Source organism: Lithobates pipiens, unplaced genomic scaffold (assembly GCF_037356315.1).
Source record: "Lithobates pipiens isolate NorthernLeopardFrog02 unplaced genomic scaffold, aLitPip1_a1.2 Scaffold_25, whole genome shotgun sequence".
Classification (NCBI taxonomy): Eukaryota; Metazoa; Chordata; class Amphibia; order Anura; family Ranidae; genus Lithobates; species Lithobates pipiens.
Window position 1 is genome coordinate 9,672,414 of NW_027507787.1, and position 21,664 is coordinate 9,694,077.

The window sequence follows — 21,664 nt, forward strand, 5'->3', positions numbered from 1 at the left end:
TGCAGAAGCATACGGAGGGGTGCCATTCCATTTTGACCTGGGGATCTTTTTTGGGACCTTAGGGAAGTTGATCCTGAGGATAGAAAACTGGTTTACACTGCCTTCAAGATTAGACCCAGATACTCCAAATTGTATGAGGGCTGCAGGCTTTTGAAAGTCGATTATCCAGCCAAAGGTTTGCACAAAGTGAATCATCCTTTGCACATTGTCAGACAAGGTTGTGGCTGAAAAGTCTTTAAGGAGGTCATCCAGGTACCTGTGAAATAAATGCCCGGAAAAGAAATAAGCAGGGCAAGCTTTTTTGAGAATACTCGGGGTGTAGAGGATAGGCTGAATGGCAGTCCTACAAATTGCAAGTGTGTTTCTCCCATAACAAAAAGTTAGAAAGCGTGAGGGGGAAGATGAAGATGTGTAGATAGGCATCTTGTATGTCTACTGATGCCAGAAAATATCCTCATCTGTGTGATGCAATGACAGATGTAGATTGCATTTGGAATTTTGGTATACAAATAAATATGTTTAGTTATTTTAAGTCTCGTAAGGGGCAGATATCCCCATTTAGTTTTGAGACTGAATAGGTTTCACCACTTAAGTATCAGTCTGTAATTCCCATTCATTAACAGGCCATTTTTCAGATTTCAGTCTTGTGATAGTCTGACAATTACTTAGTCATACAACACTAAATATTTTATATAATCTTTTTGAGACAGTTTTTCTTTTACATTTAATAACCACTGGGCTTATTACAAAAGGGGGGGGGGGGGAATAAATAAAAATAAATAAATACAAGAACCCCCAAAATGTCCCTTTTTTTCCCAAAGTGATCATTTTAAACAAATTGTGGCAAAAAAATAAGACACATGCCAGTAATGAGGGAGTTAAACAGCTTGGTAATGATGCACTAGACAAGTCAATGTATGTTTTTGTGCTGGTGATGTACAATGTCAGGATGGAGATAAGTGCTTAATGTTCAGATGTGCAGGATAACAGAACGTGAAAGGGATAATATACAGGTCATGGAAATCGTATGTCTATGAGAGGAGGGAGGCATGAAGGGTTTAAAAAACAAAACAAAAAAAAACAACAAAAAAAACAAAAAAAAAAAAAAACACACACACACACACACACACACAAACATTCTCACAGAAACAGAATAAATGAATCTGTAGCTGGTGATCTATTCATTCTGTCCTCAGTCAAAAGTACTCCATCTCACCTCTTCATCTGTAGTAGGGGGAGGGGGGAGGGATCAACACTGTAAACAGTACCATGTAATTGCTGTGACGACAAAAGGTCCAAAAGAGTTTTGTCCTTTAGGAGTACAATGAAAGGAAATCAGGTGTTAGAATCGCCCTGAGAAAGGGAGTCACAGGCAGGTCAGCCAGCTTAACGACTGCCTCACGCCGATATACGCCGGCAGAATGGCACGGCTGGGCACAAGCACATACAGGTACGTTGCCCTTTAAATGGGTCGCCGCCGGCGGCGCACCCGCAACCCGGTCCTGAGCTCCGTGATCGCTGAAGAACGAGGAGAGGTAAGTGTAAACAAACCTCTCCTCGTGCTTTCCAGTGAGGCTGTCACTGATAGTCTGTTCCCTGTTATAGGGAAAGATGATCAGTGATGTCACGACAAGCCACACCCCCCTACAGTAAAAAAAACAAACTCCTACACTGCCAGTGACATTTTTACAGTAATCAGTGCATTTTTAATCGCACTGATCGCTGTATTAATGGCAATGGTCCCAAAAATGTGTCAAAATTGTCCGACGTGTTCGCCATAATGTCGCAGTCACAATATAAATCGCTGATCGCCACCATTACTAGGAAAATAAATAAGCCATAAAACTATCCCCTATTTTGTAGACGCTATAACTTTTACGCAAACCAAACGCTTATTGTGTTTATAGCGCAAAAAAAAAAAAAAAACGCAGAGATGATCAAATACCACAAAAAGAACGCTCTATTTGTGGGAAAAAAAGGACGCCAATTTTGTTTGTGTAATTGCCAGTTAAAGCAACACAGTACTGAATCGCAAAAAAGGGGCTTGGTCCTTTAGCTGCAAAATGGTCCGGGGCTTAAGTGGTTAAATAAGGAAAATACTTTATTACACAAAAATATCTAATTACAGAAACTGGGTCCCGTCACCAACACCTGAATAATATTAAAACCAAGACAACATGGTTTATTAAGAACATCACATCAGATCAAACTATAAGCACACATAATATGCACAGGTATAGAAAATAGCAGCATACGAGGCAGAGAGTGGGAATTCAATAGGCACACAGGTCCGGGTACCATGTACCTTCAGGTTATGTACATATCAACACCGTCTACCAACTACCCTCAGACTGGGGTATAGAGTGTGTATGCAACAAGGACTTGGGTACTGAGTAAATTAGTCCAGGAGGCCAGCGTTGAAGAAAACTACTCGTGGGAAAAACAAATTGTGGCGCTCTGTAGCTATATTAGCATAAATTAGCCAGACATAGTCCTTAGTTCAGCGCCGCTGACACAGAACAAGCTGTATGATCAATAGTTTATCAGTAGTCTGTGGATTTTGGGTAGTAGCCACATAACAGTGCTGAATGCTAGATGACAACCTCCCAGTTAAACACCACACATAGGTCTGCTATTAGACAACTAGGCTCGTGTAGAGGGGACAATATATCCAGACAGGGAGACAGGCTAAAAATGTAGAGGACGGGATCAGGGCTCAGAGGAAAAGCAGACCAGAGCATTTCAGGCCAGCATCAGAGTGGTTAGGTGCATCTTCCTCCGGAAACAGCCCATAACGGCAAACAAAAAACCAAGGGAAGGAAAAACCATTTCCTTTTTGGTTTGTCTGATCACCTATTAGCCCTATTTTCTAACTTTCAAGAAAGGGCTGAAAGCTACAGTCTGTGTTCAGGCCTAAGAGGTACAAAAGTTTAAAGATCCAAATTTTCTCTTTTTGCAGCAGGATGGTGTCAAAGTCACTTCTCTGCGGTGGGAGATTTAAAGTATATATCTCCTTAACTTTAATACCAGCTGTGCTGCCTCCTTTGAAGTCTGCAAAGTGTAGCGCTAGCGGGGACTAGTCCTCAGTCTCATTGCCTATATTCTTTATGCTTCTTAGATGTTCACCGATGCAAGTTCCGAGTTGTCTTTCATTTTACCTATATAGTATTTCTTACAGGGACACCCCAGCATACAAGTTACTCTGGAAGTCGCACAGTTTATGAAGTTTTTAATTGTAAACTCCACAGATCGATTTGCATCGTTTAAAATCGCAGTTTTGTCACCAAAACAGCCTACTGTTTTCAGCATTGTTCCGTGGCTACTACCCAAAACCCACAGACCGTTTCACTGATTAGCCATTTATCATATAGCCTTTTCTATGTCAACAGCGCTGAACTAAGGACTGTGTCTGGCTAATGTATCTACAGTCCACCACAAATTGGTTAATGTCCCACCAATAGTTACCTTTCTTCAATGCTGGCCTCCTGGGCTAACTTACTCAGTAGCCAAATCCTCGTTGCATACACACTCTATTCCCAGTAGAGTGGCGATTTGCGCATATCCTGAAGCTATGTGGTACCAGGACCTATGTGCCTATCAAATTCCCACTCTCTGCCTCATATGCTGCTATATTCTATACCTGTATATATTGTGTGTGTGCTTATAGACTGATCTGATGTTCTTTAACCACTTGACCACTGGGCACTTAAACACCCTTAATAACCAGACCAATTTTCAGCTTTCGGTGCTCTCACATTTTGAATGACGATTACTCAGTCATGCAACACTGGACCTATATGAAAATTTGTCCTTTTTTTTTTACACAAATAGAGCTTTCTTTTGGTGGTATTAAATCACCGCTCGGTTTGTTATTTTTTGTGCTATAAAAGAAAAAAAAAAGACCGAAAATTCTGTAAAAAAATGAATTTTTCTTTGTTTGTTATAAAATTTAGCAGATTAGTAATTTTTCTTCATAAATTTTGGCCAACATTTATACTACTACATATCTTTGTTAAAAATAAGTACAAATTGGTGGATAATATTTGGTCTTTGTGAAAGTTATAGAGTCCACAAGCTGTGGTGCCAAGATCTGAAAATTGATCACACCTGAAGTACTGACGGCCTATTTCAATTCTTGAGACCCTAACATGCCATAAAATAAATACCACCCAAATTACCCCTTTTTGGAAAGAAGACATTCCAAGGTATTTAGTAAGAGGCATGATGAGTTTTTTGAAGTTGTCATTTTTTCCCCACAATTCTTTGCAAAATCAAGATTTTTTTTCCCACAAAATTGTCATATTAGTTTATTTCTCACGCACAGCATATGCATACCACAAATTACACCCCAAAACACATTCTGCTATTACTCCCGAGTACGGTGATACCACATGTGTGAGGCTTTTACACAGTGTGGCCACATACAGAGGCCCAACATGCAGGGAGCGCCATCAGGCGTTCTGGAGCACCCAGGACAATTCTGACATTTCTCTCCTACATGTAAAAATCATCATTTATTTGCTAGAAAATTACATAGAACCCAAAACATTATATAATTTTTTTTTTTTAGCAAAGACCCTAGAGAATACAATGGTGGTCGTTGCAAATTTTTATCTCACACGGTATTTTGCGCAGCAATTTTTCGAACGCTTTTTTGGGGGGAAAAAAAGTTTTGTGCTAAAAAAACAAACAGTAAAGTTAGCCCAATTTTTGCATAAAGTGAAAGATTTAGTTATGCTGAGTAAATAGATACCCAACACGTCGCTCTTCAAAATTGCACACTCCCGTGGAATGGCGCCAAACGTCGCTACTTAAAAATCCCCATAGGCGACGCTTTCATTTTTTTTTACTGGTTACATGTTTTGAGTTACAGAGGAGGTCTATGGCTAGAATTATTGCTCTCGCTCCAACGTTCATGGCAATACCTCACATGTGTGGTTTGAACACCGTTTTCATATGTGGGTGGGGCTTACGTATTCGTTCGCTTCTGCATGCGAGCACATGGGGACAGCGGCGCTTTAATTAATTTATTTTTTTTAATTGTTCATTTTACTTTATTTATTTTAGTTTGACATTTTTTTCCCCAAAAATAAATTTTTGATCACTTTTATTCCTATTACAAGGAATGTAAACATCTCTTGTAATAGGAATATGGGATGACAGGTCCTCTTTACAGTGAGATCTGGGGGTCAATAAGACCCCACATCTCACCTCTAGGCTGGGAAGCCTGAAATAAAAATAAAAATAAAGATTCTGGCTTTGATCGTATTGGCGAGATGGTGGAAGCACCGGAGGGCGGCGAGGGGGGGGCGTCTATGGCTGGGTATTGCAGGGTATCACCGAGTATGGCTGGGTATGGCAATTTATGGCAGGGTATTGCAGAGTATTAGCTAGCATTGCAGAGTATTGCCAGGGTATGGAGGGGTTAAATTCGACACCGATCTTTCCCCTCCGCTGTACCAATCGGTACAGAGAGGGGGAGGGAGGAACCGGCGTACTAACATGACGCAGGTTTGTTTACAAGTGATCACTCCGTCATTTGAAGGAGCGATCACGTGGTAAACGGCCGCAATGAGCACTGTAAACACTGCACCACAGCTTGTCTGTGCAAATATGGGTGCAGTGTCCCTAGTATTGCTGACTTACCAGTTAGGTGCGGTCTCCGTGACTCGGTCTAACACAAAGGAATTTGGGGGTTAAAGTCCCAGGAGGACCAGGCAGCTTAAATGGGGAAAATACTTTATTGCTCAGAAATATCAAATTACAGAAACTGGGTCCCGTCACCAACATCTCAATAACGAAGACCTAGTTGTCTATTAACCACTTAACCGCCCATAGCCGATTAACAGCTTCAGGGCGGTTGTTTAACTCTGAGAGGCCGTTAATTAACGGCCTGCCAGAATTCTGCTCTCGTGCGCCCCCTGGGGCGCGCACACGAGTGCATCCGTGACCGTTGGGTCCACCACGGTCACGGATGCACTCGTGTGCGCGCCCCAGGGGGCGCGCGAGAGCAGAATTCTGGCAGGCCGTTAATTAACGGCCTCTCAGAGTAAAACAACCGCCCTGAAGCTGTTAATCGGCTATGGGCGGTTAAGTGGTTAATAGACAACTAGGTCTTCGTTATTGAGATGTTGGTGACGGGACCCAGTTTCTGTAATTTGATATTTCTGTGCAATAAAGTATTTTCCCCATTTAAGCTGCCTGGTCCTCCTGGGACTTTAACCCCCAAATTCCTTTGTGTTAGACCGAGTCACGGAGACCGCACCTAACTGGTAAGTCAGCAATACTAGGGACACTGCACCCATATTTGCACAGACAAGCTGTGGTGCAGTGTTTACACTTTAGTGAGTAGATGGTTCCAATTTTTTGTCATTTAAAGTAACCTATAGAAAGGCGTTTTCCTATCCATCAAGTGATGGTGGACTTGGAAACAAATTGGGAGGCCATCTTCCTAAAAGCAGCTGCTGTTTTTGAGAGGAGACTGATGGCTGACTATTTCCAGAAGGTTCCAAGGTGTTTTTTTTTTTTTTTTTATCTTAATGCATGCATTAAGATAAAAATCCTTCTGTCTTCACAACCACTTTAAGGGCTCTCCCTCTTCCCTCTTTTTCCGGTGGACCCCCCACCCCCCCATGTGCAGTCATGTAGTATCCAAATTTGGTTTCAAAATTTCGGGCCTTTTTAGTTTATTTAGCAAAAAAAATTAAGAAACCAGTGGCGATTAAATACCACCAAAAGAAAGCTATATCTGTGTGAAAAAAAATGTCATGTGGGTACAGTGTTTAAAACTGTCTGGTATTGAAGTGGTTAAGTTATAAATGATTATAACGTAAATAAAATGTAATAATAGAGTCCCCTATTGGTCTATCACTGGAGACCTAGATGCTATAAAGTGCGCTGTCAAAGTCTGCTGCCATATAATTGAAGATCCAAGGTTCCCAAAGTTTTAGAAATTTAAACATCTTGACCTCCAACGTGACTGTCATTTTCCCTTAAGTCCAGGGTTCTTAATGCTTTCCTCCATATTATCTTCAAATAAAGGAGGTTCCACTTCGGAATCTTACACATGTCCAGAGGTAATGGAGAAATGCAGTGTTTCGGTTCTCAAGAAACCAATCTAAAAGGTGCCAAGAGTTGCAAAAGTCGTCAAATACAGCATCAGAAATTAGTCTTCCAACAGGCCATATGGTGCATGCTTGAGAGGAAGCTAGAATCAGTTAAGGGGAGCAGTGTCATAAGACACTGCTACAGGACAAGACAACAGCTTTCACCCTGAAAGGTTGTTTGCGTTTTCTGTACCCGATCTGCAGAACACACAATTGGCCCTTTTTTTCACAGCTTCCTTTGAGTTATTCGTGTCCCAATACATGAGCTGCTACAACCCGAGCGCCAACTACGTTCATGTGGCGGTGCCCCTGTAGAAAATGGCAACAGGAGTGCAGGGACATACTGTATGCATTATTGACAGAAAAGGTGGGTGGGAATAAGTCAGTCGGTGTGACGCAGTTACCTCATCCTCCCGAGACTAGTCTAGATAAGAAAAGCAAAAAAAAACACAAACAATTTTTAAAAGCGCACGCCAAAAATACATTAGAGAAAAAATGGTAAAGGTTACAAGAAAATGGCACCCGGCTGCACACAGGATCAGCAGACTGTAAAGCTAAAGTAGTTAAAGAGGAGAACTTACTTCAGCTCGGTCCACCCTGTACAAATGCATTTCGCCCATGTGGGGGACTTAATCACAGAGGAATTGCCACAGTCTGCGGATGAAGAAATGAGCTGCAGTCAATTTGCATGTCATCTTTTACTACTTTGGCTTTAGTCTGTTGATCCTGTGTGCAGCTGGGTGCCATTTTCTCGCAGTCCTAGCTCAGTCTGAAAGGACTTATCCCAACCAGCACAGGGTCACTGGTCACAGAACTTGCCTTCTAGTGCACTGTTTTTTTTTTTAGTTTAGTCTAAAATGATAGGCGTTACCACAATAAAGGTGAATGACTCCCAAATCCTCAATCTCTAAAACTACGTAGGGCGCTATGCCCAGAGGACAGAATTATTAAAAGCCAGGAAACCATGCCAATATACAAAGAAATTCCATCTTCTCTTCTGCACAAGGCTGAGTTTACCAAGGATATAGGCATATCCACTCAGGGGTGGACAAACTTCGAAGGTTTTCAGGACTGGATACCATAGAAATAGACCAGCGCCCTGGATTTGTATAGCATTCTGTAACAAATTACACATTGCACCACATGACAATGAGCACTACAGGACTTGCCTTCAGGAGCATTACTGATTTTTTTAGTTTAGCTTAAAATGGTAGGGGTTACCACAAGGTGAATTCCCAAAGCCTCAGCCTATAAAACAACGTGCTATGAACTGCGGATGGTATTTTTAATCGGTTCACGACAGGCCACCACAGTTCTACTGCAGCAGATTAGCTCCACTGGGCGAGCCACTGTAACGGTACGTTGGCCCTTTAAGACTCTGTAGGAGGCACAAACCAATCCCTGCAAAAAATTAAAGCCACAGGTGATCAAACACCAAAAGAAAGCTCTATTTGTGGGGAAAAATAGCGAGGACAGGTTTTGATCCCCAGGATACACACCGAGGGTAACCAACCTGAAAACTACTAGACTAAGCTAGGGTCGTAAAAAAGTGTCAGACCTTAATAAAAGCAAAAAAAAAAAAAATTATAATATAAATTTATATATATATATATATATATATATATATATATATATATATATATATATATATATATATATATATATATATATATATATACACATACATACATACATACACACACACACACACACATATATACACACACCTCACATAAGTGAGTACACTCCTCACATTTTTGTAAATATTTTAGGATATCTTTTTATGTGACAACACTGAAGAAATTATACCATAAAGTAGCAAGCGAACACAGCTTGTATAACTTTGTGTAAATTTGCTGACCCCTCAAAATACCAAAACACCCCCATTAATGTCTAAACTGCTGGCAACAAAAGTGAGTACACCCCTAAGTGAAAATGTCCAAATTGAGCCCAATTAGGCATTTTTCCTCCCCGGTGTCATGCGACTCAGTGTTACAAGGTCTCGGGTGTGAATGGGGAGCAGGTGTTAAATTTCATGCTACCGCTCCCACTCTCTCATACTGGTCACTGGAAGTTCAACATGGCCCCTCATGGCAAAGAACTGAGGATCTGAAAAGGATTATTGTTCTACATAAAGATGGCCTAGGCTATAAGAAGATTGCCAAGACCCTGAAACTGAGCTGTAGTTTAACAGGACAGGTTCCACTCAGAACAGAAGAATGCAAGAAAAGAGGCGCCTCTGGGTGTAGAGATATAAACAATTTTAATCAAACATATATACACACAGGCAACTCACATTTAAGGAGCGATTGGTAAGCCTTGAATAAAATTGTGTGTGTATTCCCTGCATTGATTCCCTTGGCAATTGGATTATTTCTATACAGACTTTTTAAAGGACTATATACACAATATATATATATATATATATATATATATATATACACATATATACACACATACATACACACACATATACACACACACATTTTTGTAAATATTTTAATACCTTTTCATGTGACAACACTGAAGAAGTTACACTTTACTACAATGTAAAATAGTGAGTGCACAGCTTGTATAACAGTGTAAATATGCCGTCACCTCAAAATACCTCAACACGGCTATTAATGTCTAAACCACTGGCAACAAAAGTGAAAATGTCCAAATCGGGCCCAAAGTCAATATTTTGTGTGGCCACCAGAGCTTCACAGCTTGCCGATGACATGGAGCAGCTGGTGGATGTTAGAGATCATGCTCAGGGGGATCATGCTCTCACAGTGCATGTTGGCATTTATGGTTCCCTCAAACGGCAGCTCCCCACTTCTGGCAGCCCCAGACCATGACACTCACACCACCATGCTGGACTGCAGGGAAGAGACACTTGTCTTTGTACTGCTCATCTGGTTGCTGCCACACATGCTTGACACCATTTAAACCAAAGGAGTTTATATTGGCCTCATCAGACCACAGGGCATGGTTCCAGTAATCCATGTCCTTAGTCTGCTTGTCTTCCACAAACCGTTTGCAGGCTTTATGCGTCATCTTTAAAAGAGGCTTCCTGCTTGGACAACAGTCATGCAGACCAATTTAATGCAGTGTGCGGCATATGGTCTGAGCACCGACAGGCTGACCTCCCCACTCCTTCAACCTTGGCAGCAATCAACTATAACGCTGAACAGGTGCATTCAACTTTGGTCGGCCATGGCAAGGCCTGTTCTGAGTGGAACCTGTCATGTTAAACCACTTTATGGTCTTGGTCACTGTGCTGCAACTCCATTTTAGGGTCTTGGCAATCTTCTTATAGCCTAGGACAAGCTCAACCTATGGCCCTCCAGCTGTTGTGGACCTACAAGTCCCACCCATGAGGCACTGCAAGGCAGATAGTTACATGTATGACTCCCAAAGCCAGAGGCATGATAGGACTTTTAGTTCTGCAACAGCTGGAGGGCCACAGGTTGAGCACCCATGGCCTAGGCCATCTTTAGAGCAACAATTCTTTTTTTCAGATCCTCAGATTTCTTTGCAATGAGGTGCCATGTTTCAGTGACCAGTAAGAGAGAGAGCATGATAACACCAAATTTAAACACACCTACTCCCCCATTCACAACCAAGACCTTGCAACGTTAATGAGTCACATGACACCGGGGAAGGAAAATGGCTAATTGGCCCCAATGTGGACATTTCCACTTAGGGGTGTACTTTTGCCAGCAGTTTAGACATTAATGGCTGTGTGTTGAGATATTTTGAGAAGGCAGCAAATTCACACTGTTATACAAGCTGCACACTATTTTACATTGTAGCAAAGTGTAATTTCTTCAGTGTTGTCACATGAAAAGATATAATAAAACATTTACAAAAATGTGAAGGGTGTACTGTATAATATATATAAAAATGTTGCATTTCCAGGTGGGGGGGGGGGGGGGGGTGTGCCCACCCAGCTGTGCTGTCTCCGGCATACGCTGATCACTGGGTCACACACACACAACCATTTGATTACCCCAGTTGTGAACACCTTCACAGCCAGTGTCATTAGTACAGTGCCAATGTATATTAGCACTGATCACTTTATTACTGTCACTGGAGATGTAAGTGTCAGTTATACAGTTCCCACAAAGTGTCCGCTGACCACAGTCAATACTAGTACATGAAGAAATTTTCCAGTATATAGCCCATAATTTGTAGACGCTATAACTTTCACGCAAACCAATATACGCCAATTGTGATGTTTAATTTATAGTCTAATAAATATCAAGTGGTCATCAAATATCACCAAAAGAAAGCTCTATTTGTGGGAAGAAAAAAAAAAAAAAAAAAAAAGATAAATTTAGTTTGAGTACATCGTTGCATGACCATGCAATTACCAGTTAAATTAGCGCAGTGTCAAACAGAAAAAAAAGAAGCCTGGCCATTTAGGGGTCAGAAACATGCCCCAACCTTACCCTGCTGTCCTGCCAACTCCAGCATAACGCCCTTCTCTCCCCTCCCTCCATCTTATCCTTTCTGTTTAGAAGACAAATTATAGGGTATCCTACCGCATCTAGACTTTAGCACTCAAGAGCTGTGTAGCTGTGACGAGATGCTCCTGGCTTATATTGTATTATGATTCTGAGGTTTAATTTCACCTTCTGAATGGTGGAGGCTCTCTACGCTGCTGCATTCTGGACTTGGTGTGGTCCAGATTTGACATGGACTATGTTTTTAGTAGTCTTCATGTATACTTTACTATTTTGTATATGATGCCCGTGGAGCTCTCTGTACTTGGCAAACTGTAGGTTCCGTTTGGATATGGATATGGTTTGCTGGGTGCTTCTTTAGAGAAAAATAAATAATCAATCTAAAGTCTACCGGTTGTCAAGTTCTTAATGCAAGGAAGGCATTAAGGTAAAAACAGGTCGGCATTAGAACCACTTTAAAAGGTGAGAATAGGCCAACCCCACCAAACACCACAATGTAACTAAAAACAGGTGAGAATGGGACGTGACCTTGTAAAACCAGCAGGAATGCAGTATTATAAAACAAAATATTTTATTTTTTCTAAACAAGGTCTTGTGACTGAAGCTTGAAGTGGTGTGTGGGTGTATGTGTATTGAACATGTGTACACGTACTATCTGTGGCGGCACACTTAAATTGCAATGCAATAAAAAGAGTACACCACTGTTTTCCCAAATGATAGTGTAAAACTGCTATAAACGTTAAAGTAAAAAAATCTGTGCATAACTTACTCTATTGTTTGGATTCAGGTAATGCCCTCCAAAACTGTAGCGTTCGTACCAGAGATCATTCATACTACTTTACCATTTTGAGGACAGGTAACTTTCAACCATTGCATTTAATACTTTGTGCAGTGCTTTCCACGGGCTGTAATTGTTTTGTTTTATCTACCTCTAGACCCTAGGAGGCGTTTTCTTATTTTAGCTATATTTATCCGAGAGTAGAACACAGAAGAAGTGATAAGCTTACTGAAAAAGGTGAGCAACAAGGTACCCAATATAAAACAAAGAGGTTTAATAGAACGGTGTGTACCAGTCCAATGAGAAGGGGATCATACAACACAGATGCAGAAGCAGCTGTCTTTCTTGCCTCAGGGATGCGGGGCACTTGACAAAGCAGACAGCCTGCTGCTGGCATGTGATTAGCAATGTGTGCATTGTTTGCAGCACATTTTCTGTCTATGCTACTAATGAGAAGATGCAGAAAGTGAACGCACAGGGGCTTTTTAAACTGCCTTTTTGACTAAAACTAACAAGTAAATCTGGCAGCGCCTTTAAAATGATCACACTCCTTTGCAGCATGCAGGAGAGAATGAATGAAAGAAAGAAAGAAAAAGACCTAGTACATAGGTAAATGATACTAAAGGCATAGCTGCAAAAACCATTGAAATGTGAGTAAGCAGTTTAACAAACTGCATTTATGATAAAAGATTGACTTCCCACAAATTCTCTCACCCACCAAAGCAACATTTTTACAAATTATAACACTTGATCAATGTTTAAAAGCCAAGACAATGCAGTAAAAACAGCTTAAACGGTTAATCAAAAAAAAGAAAAAATTCAGCTTAGAAAAGACATCTGTCACTGTGTTTAAATTACAAGAGGCAAGGTTTAAACCCACAGCTGAAAAAAAAAAAAAGCACAAACCTCATCTTTGCTTAGGAGATTATGCGGATGTGAGTGTGTGATTAGAGGCGTGGGAAAGCAGAGCTAGATACGCTGTACCCAACCACCAATTACAGTCAATCATACATCGAGGTGGTGGTGGTGGGGCATCAAGTTAACAAGAGAATAACTATTTCTGAGATAATTACAGCATTAGTAAGCTTAATACACCGATAAAGCTTGCTCCAGCATTAAAAGGGTGTGCTGAGAAAACAGCTTCAGCTCCTTGATATGCCTGCAGTGTCATTAATAGTGCTCAAGTGTTGGTTCCTTAGCAACAGACGGCCACAAAATATTTTGGCGGCATTTCAGGGCTTCCCCCCACCCCCTGCACTTGCCTCCTCTTTTGTGAGATGTGGAAGGTCTTCCACCTTCAGCAAAGGAGGGGGTCCATGAGACAGTTGCTAATTTCCCCTAGAGAGTGGGAAAAGATAGGGGTACCCCTTATGGATGTTAATCAGATTTAATGAGCATTGACGGGAAAACCTGCATGTAAAGCATCAAGCTGATGTATCCTTCAATGCAGATACACTTAAAGTGACACCAACTGATATACTTCTGAACGTTTTCATTTCCTCCTCACTTCAGTTAGTTTGGAATGAAAAGTGCACATCAGATGTGGTCATATGCACTGCTCTAAGCACACTACAAATCACATAGTCAATCTCAGCAGCAAAAAAAAAAAAAAAAATTAAGAATTGGAGGTGAAAAAGAGCAACACAGTGTATAATGCATACCTGAACAAAATATTTTAATTCTTTTTAAGTGTCAATTTAACCCAGCGATACTTATATAAGATATTCTTACAGCTTGAAGTATCCTACAAGCCACTCTTCAGATGTAACTAGGTTCAGCAATTATTGGCCACCAGACTTTTCAATAAAGGTCTACAAAATTGCAATTAAAAGGGGGATTTTCTACATATTCCTGTTGTGGTGGTAGTAAAACTTTGTAAAATTCATATGTAATTGCTCTGCAAGAACATTCACTCTGGGAGCCTGGCAATGGCAGCCTCCAGTACTGCACTGGTGCTTTGGCTGTGACAGATCACCCTCAAAGCGCAAAAAGCTACCCTTTACTCACTACGTCCATGGAAGTGCAATGCTTTGGTCCCGAAACTTTTACTCACACTCACACGTCTGATGAAAACATTTTCGATTGGCTGCCTAGAAGCAAGATCCTCCCAGGAACTAGGAGATGGTTCAGAGTGATGTCAGAAAGAGGGGACTGGCTGGCACAGGGACAACTGCAATACTGGTTTGTCGGTGTCCCACATCAAGGACTGGCACTGTAAGGACACAGATGGGAGGTCTTGGAGAGTATAAATGGGATTCACACTGTAATTTTTAAAAACAGATGCTAAATGGATTAGGAAAGCAAGAGGGGTAGGGTTTACGTTTTGCCAAAAGATGGGCTTTATGACAAAAATTTATAGAGCGCCTTTAAAAAGTATTCATACCCCTTGAAAATTTTCCACATTTTATCATGTTGCAACCAAAAACGTAAGTGTTTTTAATTGGAATTTTATGTAATAGACCAATACAAAGTGGCACATTATTGTGAAGTGGAAGAAAAGTGATAAAAGAAAAAAAAAATTGAAAACCACAAATATGTGAAAAGTGGCATGCATTTGTATTCAGCCCAGAGTCAATACTTTGTAGAACCACCTCTCTCTGCAATTACATATGCAAGTCTTTTTGGGTACGGTACCAGCTTTGCACATCTAGGAGAGTAACATTTTTGTCAATTCTTTGCAAAATGGCTCAAGCGCTGCCAGATTCGATGGAGAGTCTGAACAGTAATTTTCAAGTCTTGCCACAGTGTCTCAATAGGATTTAGGTCGGGGCATTCTAGCATATGCATGGATCTAAATCCATTCTATTGTAGCTGTTGCTGCATGTTTAAGGTCGTTGTCCTGCTGGAAGGTGAACCTACGAACGAGCCTCACATCTTTTGCAGACTAACAGGTTTTATTCTAAGACTGCCCTGCATTTGGCTCCATCCAACTTCCCATCAACTGACCAGCTTCCCTATCCCCTGCTGAAGAAAAGCATCCCTGCAACATGATGCTACCACCACAATGTATCATGGTGGGGATGGTGTGCTCAGGGTGATGTGTGGCGTTAGTTTTCCGCCACACATAGCATTTTGCTTTTAGGCCAAAAAGTTCAATTTTGGTCTCGTCTGAGACCTTCTTCCACATGTTTGCCGTGTCCCCAACATGGCTTCTCGCAAACAGGACTTGTTTTGGCTTCTTTCAACAATGGTTTTCTTCTTGCCCCTCTTCCATAATGGCCAGATGTTTGGAGTGCACAATGTAATAGTTGTCCTGTGGACAGATTCTCCCACCTGAGCTGTGGATCTCTGCAGCTCCTTCAGAGTTACCATGGGCCTCTTGGCTGCTTCTCTGATTAATGCTCTCCTTGCCCGGCCTGTCAGTTTAGGTGGAGGTCCATGTCTTGGTAGGTTTACAGTTGTGCCATACCATTCCATTTTCAGATGATGGATTGAACAGTGCTCCGTGAGATGTTCAAAGCTTGGGATTTTTTATTTTTATTTTTTTATTTTTTTATAACCTAACCCTCAAAAAAGGAGGAAAAGGAAACAATTGGGACTTTAAATGAGGCATATATCCCTGGTTCAATGAAGCATAAAAATGCTCGCTGTTCCACTAAGCTGATTCTCCAGTTTTCTGGCCTTTTCCTGAAGTACTCTGATCCCTGGCTCCCTGACGTCCTGGCTTGTCTCACTATCCGTTCCTGTTACCGAACTCTGGCTAACATTTGACCACATTTGCCCCGTTACCCTTTACCATTATTATTAAACAGTGCGATTTTTTTTACTGCACTTCTGTCTCAGTCTGATTCATGGTTCCTGACAAAAAAAAAAAAAAAACATTTTAAAAGTGATGGCTCTGACAGTTCACCTACCCATATTAACTACATGAGAGACAAAGTGCCAAAGAGTCCATTAAGTCCTCTGTATTGGATGAACTCCATGTTAAAGGGGATGTAAGCCCCATTTAAAAAAAATAAAAACAAAACATGCCTTTACCATTTTGCACAGAGCAGCCCCAATCACTTTTCCTGGGGGCACCTGTGGGCTCGCTCTTGAGTCCCGCTGCTGCTTCTATTGACAAAGAGCAGGACATGGCCACGCCCCCTGGATGTGATCGACAGTAGCGGGAGCCAATGACTCCCGCTGCAATGAATCTGTCCAAAAAGAAGAGACATCGGCTGGAGCCGCTGCACACTGCTGGATGGGATCGGGCACAAGAAAAAGGGGGGGGGGGGGGTGTTTTGGGTTTTCAACACAATGCATAGAATACATTAAGGTGAAACCCCTTGAACCTTCACAAACACAACTAAGTGGCTCCCACTGCTATCAATCTGCCCAGTGAGGAGGGAAATAATGTTGAGAGCCGCTGCTCTTGTGCACATCGCTGGATGGGATTGGGCTCAGGTAAGAATGAGGTGGGGCTGGGAAGGTTTCTTCAGCACACCAAGTTTTTCATCTTAATGTATAAAATTGGTTCCAGGAGGTTTCTAACTGCTTCAGGTCTCCACACAAAATACAATCAGATTGTACAATAACCTTTAGATCTACTGACAACTATGCTGTGCAATGGCCTGCCTGACTGGATACAAATTGATTTGATAGTTTAGGTAGGTCAGTAACAATTCTTTTCTCCCATGGCAGCAATCACATCTATTACCTGAAATTAAGCATGTCCTATGTCGTGTAGGCAGGTGGATCCTGTAGAAGTCTTTTTGTGTGGGGATGCCTGTTCCTCATCTTGTCACCGAACTTCCAATGCTGAGAGCCTAATGGCTTCGGGTCTACTGTGGGCTGCAGTGAAAAGTCAGATGGGATCCCGCCACTCAAAGTCTGTGCACAGTTTACGCTGGATGTAACACAATCTCTGAATGGTGGGAGAGTCAGACGAATGACAGATTCTCTCCCCCATACATTGTATTGTATTCAGTGTACAGGATGCATGAGCTTCTCTCAATATTTGACTTTTCACTGCAATGCACAGAAAACCTAAAGCTTACCCCCCAAACGCTGGAACAAGCTTAAGCCCCCAAATCATAATGCTTTCACCCATGTTTTACTGACATTTGGAGTCACACTAAACCATCTTTTATGCCTCATCAACAGCATATAAATACATTGAACCAAAGACTACAAGTTTGACGCATTTGTCTACAATGTTCTTTTGTTCTTTCAGTCAGAGGACTGTCCAATCAATCACAAGACCTCTGATTAGCGGTCAAAGTGGTCACATGATTGCGAACAATCCCACCAGAATACTAGACCAGGAGCGGTCTTTGACAGATGGGCTCAGCACAGAAACCTTGGCACCCTCTTTGCTGCCGCACATATGCCTTATGCGGGTGGTTAAACTGTGTTAGAAGCTATTCTATTATGCAAGTTGCTGAGTCTGAGAAACCCACCTACCGTACTTGTTTTGGGTCCCTGGTTTCCCAATGACCTTTTCAAGATTAAGGAAACTAATCAGTTTCTCACTTTTTGGTAATATTTTTATTTTTTACTGACAAGTTAATCCCTTACTTTTGAATCATTTCAGCAAAAGCACAGAACTTCACAACCTTAAAAAAAAAAAAAAAAAAAAAAAATTGAAAAATAGTGATCTAAAATGTTTGGTGGTGTATCTACATCCTAGGTTTACTTCTGGTTTTAGTTGTACATATTTATCAGATCAGGTACCACTTAAATCACGTTCTTCAGCCTGGCTAAAAACAATTGTTTTAGGATTTATTCAGTTAACCAAAGGTGCCAACAACACAGACTGATGAGATGAATACCAGAAAGGGAGAACCTACAGTTCTGTAAAGGAAAAAAAAACTTCTACAATGTAAATTTCATATCTTATACTAGCAGGAGTGTGACATTCTGATGATGGCAGAAAAAAAATGCGAGGAAGACCGAACACATTTTCAGAGTGTCTCTGTAAAATGTATCTTCGTCTCCACATTCCCAATTCAGCAAACACAGCAGCCCCACTATGAACCCAGCTCAAAAGCCTCCTTCCCTGGCCAATTATGTAAAGTAATCATACTACCCATCTTTGTCACAGCTATAGTGTCTCCGTAAACAAGGAATGCTGTAACATATTACCATTTCCTATGCCGCTGCCATGCTTTGGCCACCTGGAGGATCCAATCACCAGATTAGAGAGTATGCATAGATACAGGTTATGACAATAACTGCCACATCTGTCATATGGGCATGAACTGGATAAGGAACTATTATGTAAATAACATTTCATTACAAATAATCAACTAGAGGCTTTCTGAAATCTAATTTCTTGCTTGTGTGACTGGATTCCTACATTTACAAAGAAGTCTTAAAATATCAAAGAAACGGTCTTTAGGTTACCAGTAGTTTTCTCTGAAATACAAGCATGGTAAAAGATTCAAACATCGTAGAGCAAACATTTGTAAGTTTCACCGCAATCTATAAAGTTTAGATCAGCTTGAATGTTTGGGTAAACCATCTGAGCTTTTAGGCTTGATTCACACCAATGTCATCTGCCATGATAAGTCGCATGACAAGTTTAATTGCACCCATCCCAATCTATACGATTAAAGCCGCACAACTTTGGAGTTGCACTAGTGTGAACCAAGCCTTAGGCCTCGTGTACACTGTAGCACAAAAAAGCATTTTCTTCAAGCATTTGAGCTTTTTTTCTCTGCCTGTAAACTCCCCTCCATGTTGGCTTATGTGTTCATGCCCACTATAGACGTTTTCTTGTTCAGCGGCAGGAGAGTTTACAGGTACAAGAAAAAAAAAAGAAAAAAAACAAACAACCACACACTTGCAGTTTCAGGAGAGCAGCTTTTGAGCATTAAAAAAATGCTCAAAAAGCTCCTTAATGCGCGTTAGCACTAGGCAGGTTCCTGCGTTCAGAATTCTGGTCATTAGAATTCATTAACAAAAGAAGGCATTAACGCCAGATGCAGGAACGCGCAAGGATTACCACTCAAGCAAAACGCACCTCCTGCTCCTCCTATAGGAGAAAACAGCATCAAGAGATGCACACAGAAAATGTTTTTTACTTTACAGTGATAAACCCTTACACATACCCATTGAAGTGGCTGGCCTCAAGTGATAAAGATTAAACAGCAGCCCTCTCCCCTCTACAGCCAATATACAGAATATAAATTCTGTATTAACAGCTTGTCCGAGCTTTCAGAAAGCAGGTAACAGGGAGCTGAAGTTACACTCTGCGAATCTCAGTGAGGAGAGCTTTGAGAGCTGATTTGAGGTATGTGACACCGCCCTTCACACAGCACAAAGAAACAGCGATGAGGCAGTCAATCACAGGCTGTGTGCTGAAGCTTACTCCCATCATCTTTTTAGCTCCCGGTGTCTGGAAAAGCTTGTTAGAAGTGACCAATGCAGAAAGGAGAGGATAGAGGCAGCAAACAGAAATGTCACTTCGGCTCGTTTTACATTAGCGATTTCCAGTGCAACTTTGATTTGATCTTTACATTCTCTGGACCGAAGTTGCATCAAGTCGGACCAAAGTAGTGCAGGAACCTTTTCTGAAGTCGCAGCAACATCTGTAGTGTCAATAGTAATGGCTCTCATAGAAAAACACTGAATTTCACATGTCCCCAAGTCGCACAAGTGTAAAGGAAGCCTTAATGCTCTGGATTGAGGCAAGTACACGCTTATTCAAATTGATAGGTTTTGTTCAAATGTCAGTTCAGAGGTTCACAACTACTTTAATGCAGAGCATGCCTTAGGGTAAAAAACATTATACATTTAGAGCCACTTTAACCTCAGGCTACATTTTGGAAAATTATAGGAACACGCATCCAAAATAAGTGACATACAAAAAATTAAAATAAAAACTTGAAGTAAACTTCATCATTTCAAAGATGTACTACCTAAAATTACACTATACTGTAGTTTACCTTTAAGAATACAAAAATCTAGACTTTAAAAGCGGAGTTCCACCCATTAAAGAACTTTACATTACCGTGCTGTAAATAACCTAACGACATTTGGACAAATTGTTTTTTTTTTCTTCTTACCATTTCATGCCTGTTGCTATGTGATCCCTTCTAATTCTCCTCACCGCCCAACGTCATTTCTCTAGGCACCTCTGCTCTCTACTGCTCCTGGCAGATGCACATCATTTCCCAGGAGTCAGTGGGCAGCGGCGAGGGCTAGAAATGCTTTATTTGGCCATCAACAGGGCGGGCACTTCCGACGACACCGCTGCCCGCTGTTAAGGCAACCCGTGTAGTTTTCTGCGCCGCTACGTGCTTTTACTGCGCAGACGCGAGAACGGGCAGTGCATGCTGGGAATACAGCAGCACCGTATCCTGGAAGAATATGCTTGTGGCCTTCACCTGCACACAAGATGGGAATGCCAGAGAAGGCTCAAAGGTATTTTTTTTTTTTTAAGTAATAAGAAATGAAGTGCCAAGGACAACAGTAACAATTGTACAATATACATTCTGCAATAGTCTGGCTTAGCTTAAAATAAATAAATCAAATATGTGGGTGGAACTCCGCTTTAATTGACATGTGTGATTTTCTTAACTAGCTAACTGCTTGACAATAACAAAATAAGGCAGTGTCTCAAAAGGGCACTTACAGCTATATAGTAAACTTTTGCCTTTTCCACCAGCTGCCAATTCTCCTTCAGGTCGAGGTGCTTTGCTTTGTCATAGCAATTAGCAGCAGCCAGGTTAGCCACCAGAGACCTAAAAAACATTTGTGTGTCATGTTACTGGGCTATGTTCACCTATAAATAAAAAATGTAGGTCATGCAATCTTTATCTTAATGTGGCAGTGCATGCCAAGTGCTCCAAACATAAGTACAATTTCCTTCCCCCAGTGCAAATGTGCATAAAAAAATAAATAAAAAATTAATGTCACTTGACATACCTTACTCTAATCACAAAAAGTATAGAGCTGAAAAAGATTGAAATATTTCTGGTATATTATTGAAAAACAAAAAAACAAATATAAAAAGACAAATATTGACAAAATTAAATCATATCTAAAGGCAAATTTATTGGCTTGGGTAGAGTGATAAGGAGTTTGTGCTCCTGTTGGGGTTTTTATTGCAGTCTGTGCCCTCATTGGGGAGATTTAGTCACAGGGTCCTAAGGTCTCCAAAAAAAAGGAAATTTGAGTTGGCACTAAAACCAGAATCAAAGGGAAATCTTACTACGGTGACAACTGCTTCCATGACAAATTGTCAAGATGGGTTTTCCTTCACTTTGGAGAGAAAGGATCCCACTTTGTTGGGACTACAGGACAGGAAGTGAATGGGAATCTCCCTAATGAGACACAGACGGGGCACATAAAAAAACGTGACAAAGGTTTTAACCTTTCCCTACTCTGTCCAAAATAAAAAT

At 41.1% G+C, this 21,664-nt stretch overlaps 1 protein-coding gene across 3 annotated transcripts in view; it reads right to left on the reverse strand.

Annotated features, from left to right (window-relative positions):
• ADK (adenosine kinase) overlaps window positions 1-21,664 on the reverse strand; it is a 258,251-nt gene that overhangs the window by 63,702 nt on the left and 172,885 nt on the right. For all 3 annotated transcript variants that reach the window (XM_077454045.1, XM_077454046.1, XM_077454044.1), the window contains exon 6: window positions 20,896-21,004. In XM_077454045.1, coding sequence (XP_077310171.1) covers window positions 20,896-21,004 — 109 coding nt within the window. The remainder of the gene's footprint in view (window positions 1-20,895; window positions 21,005-21,664) is intronic.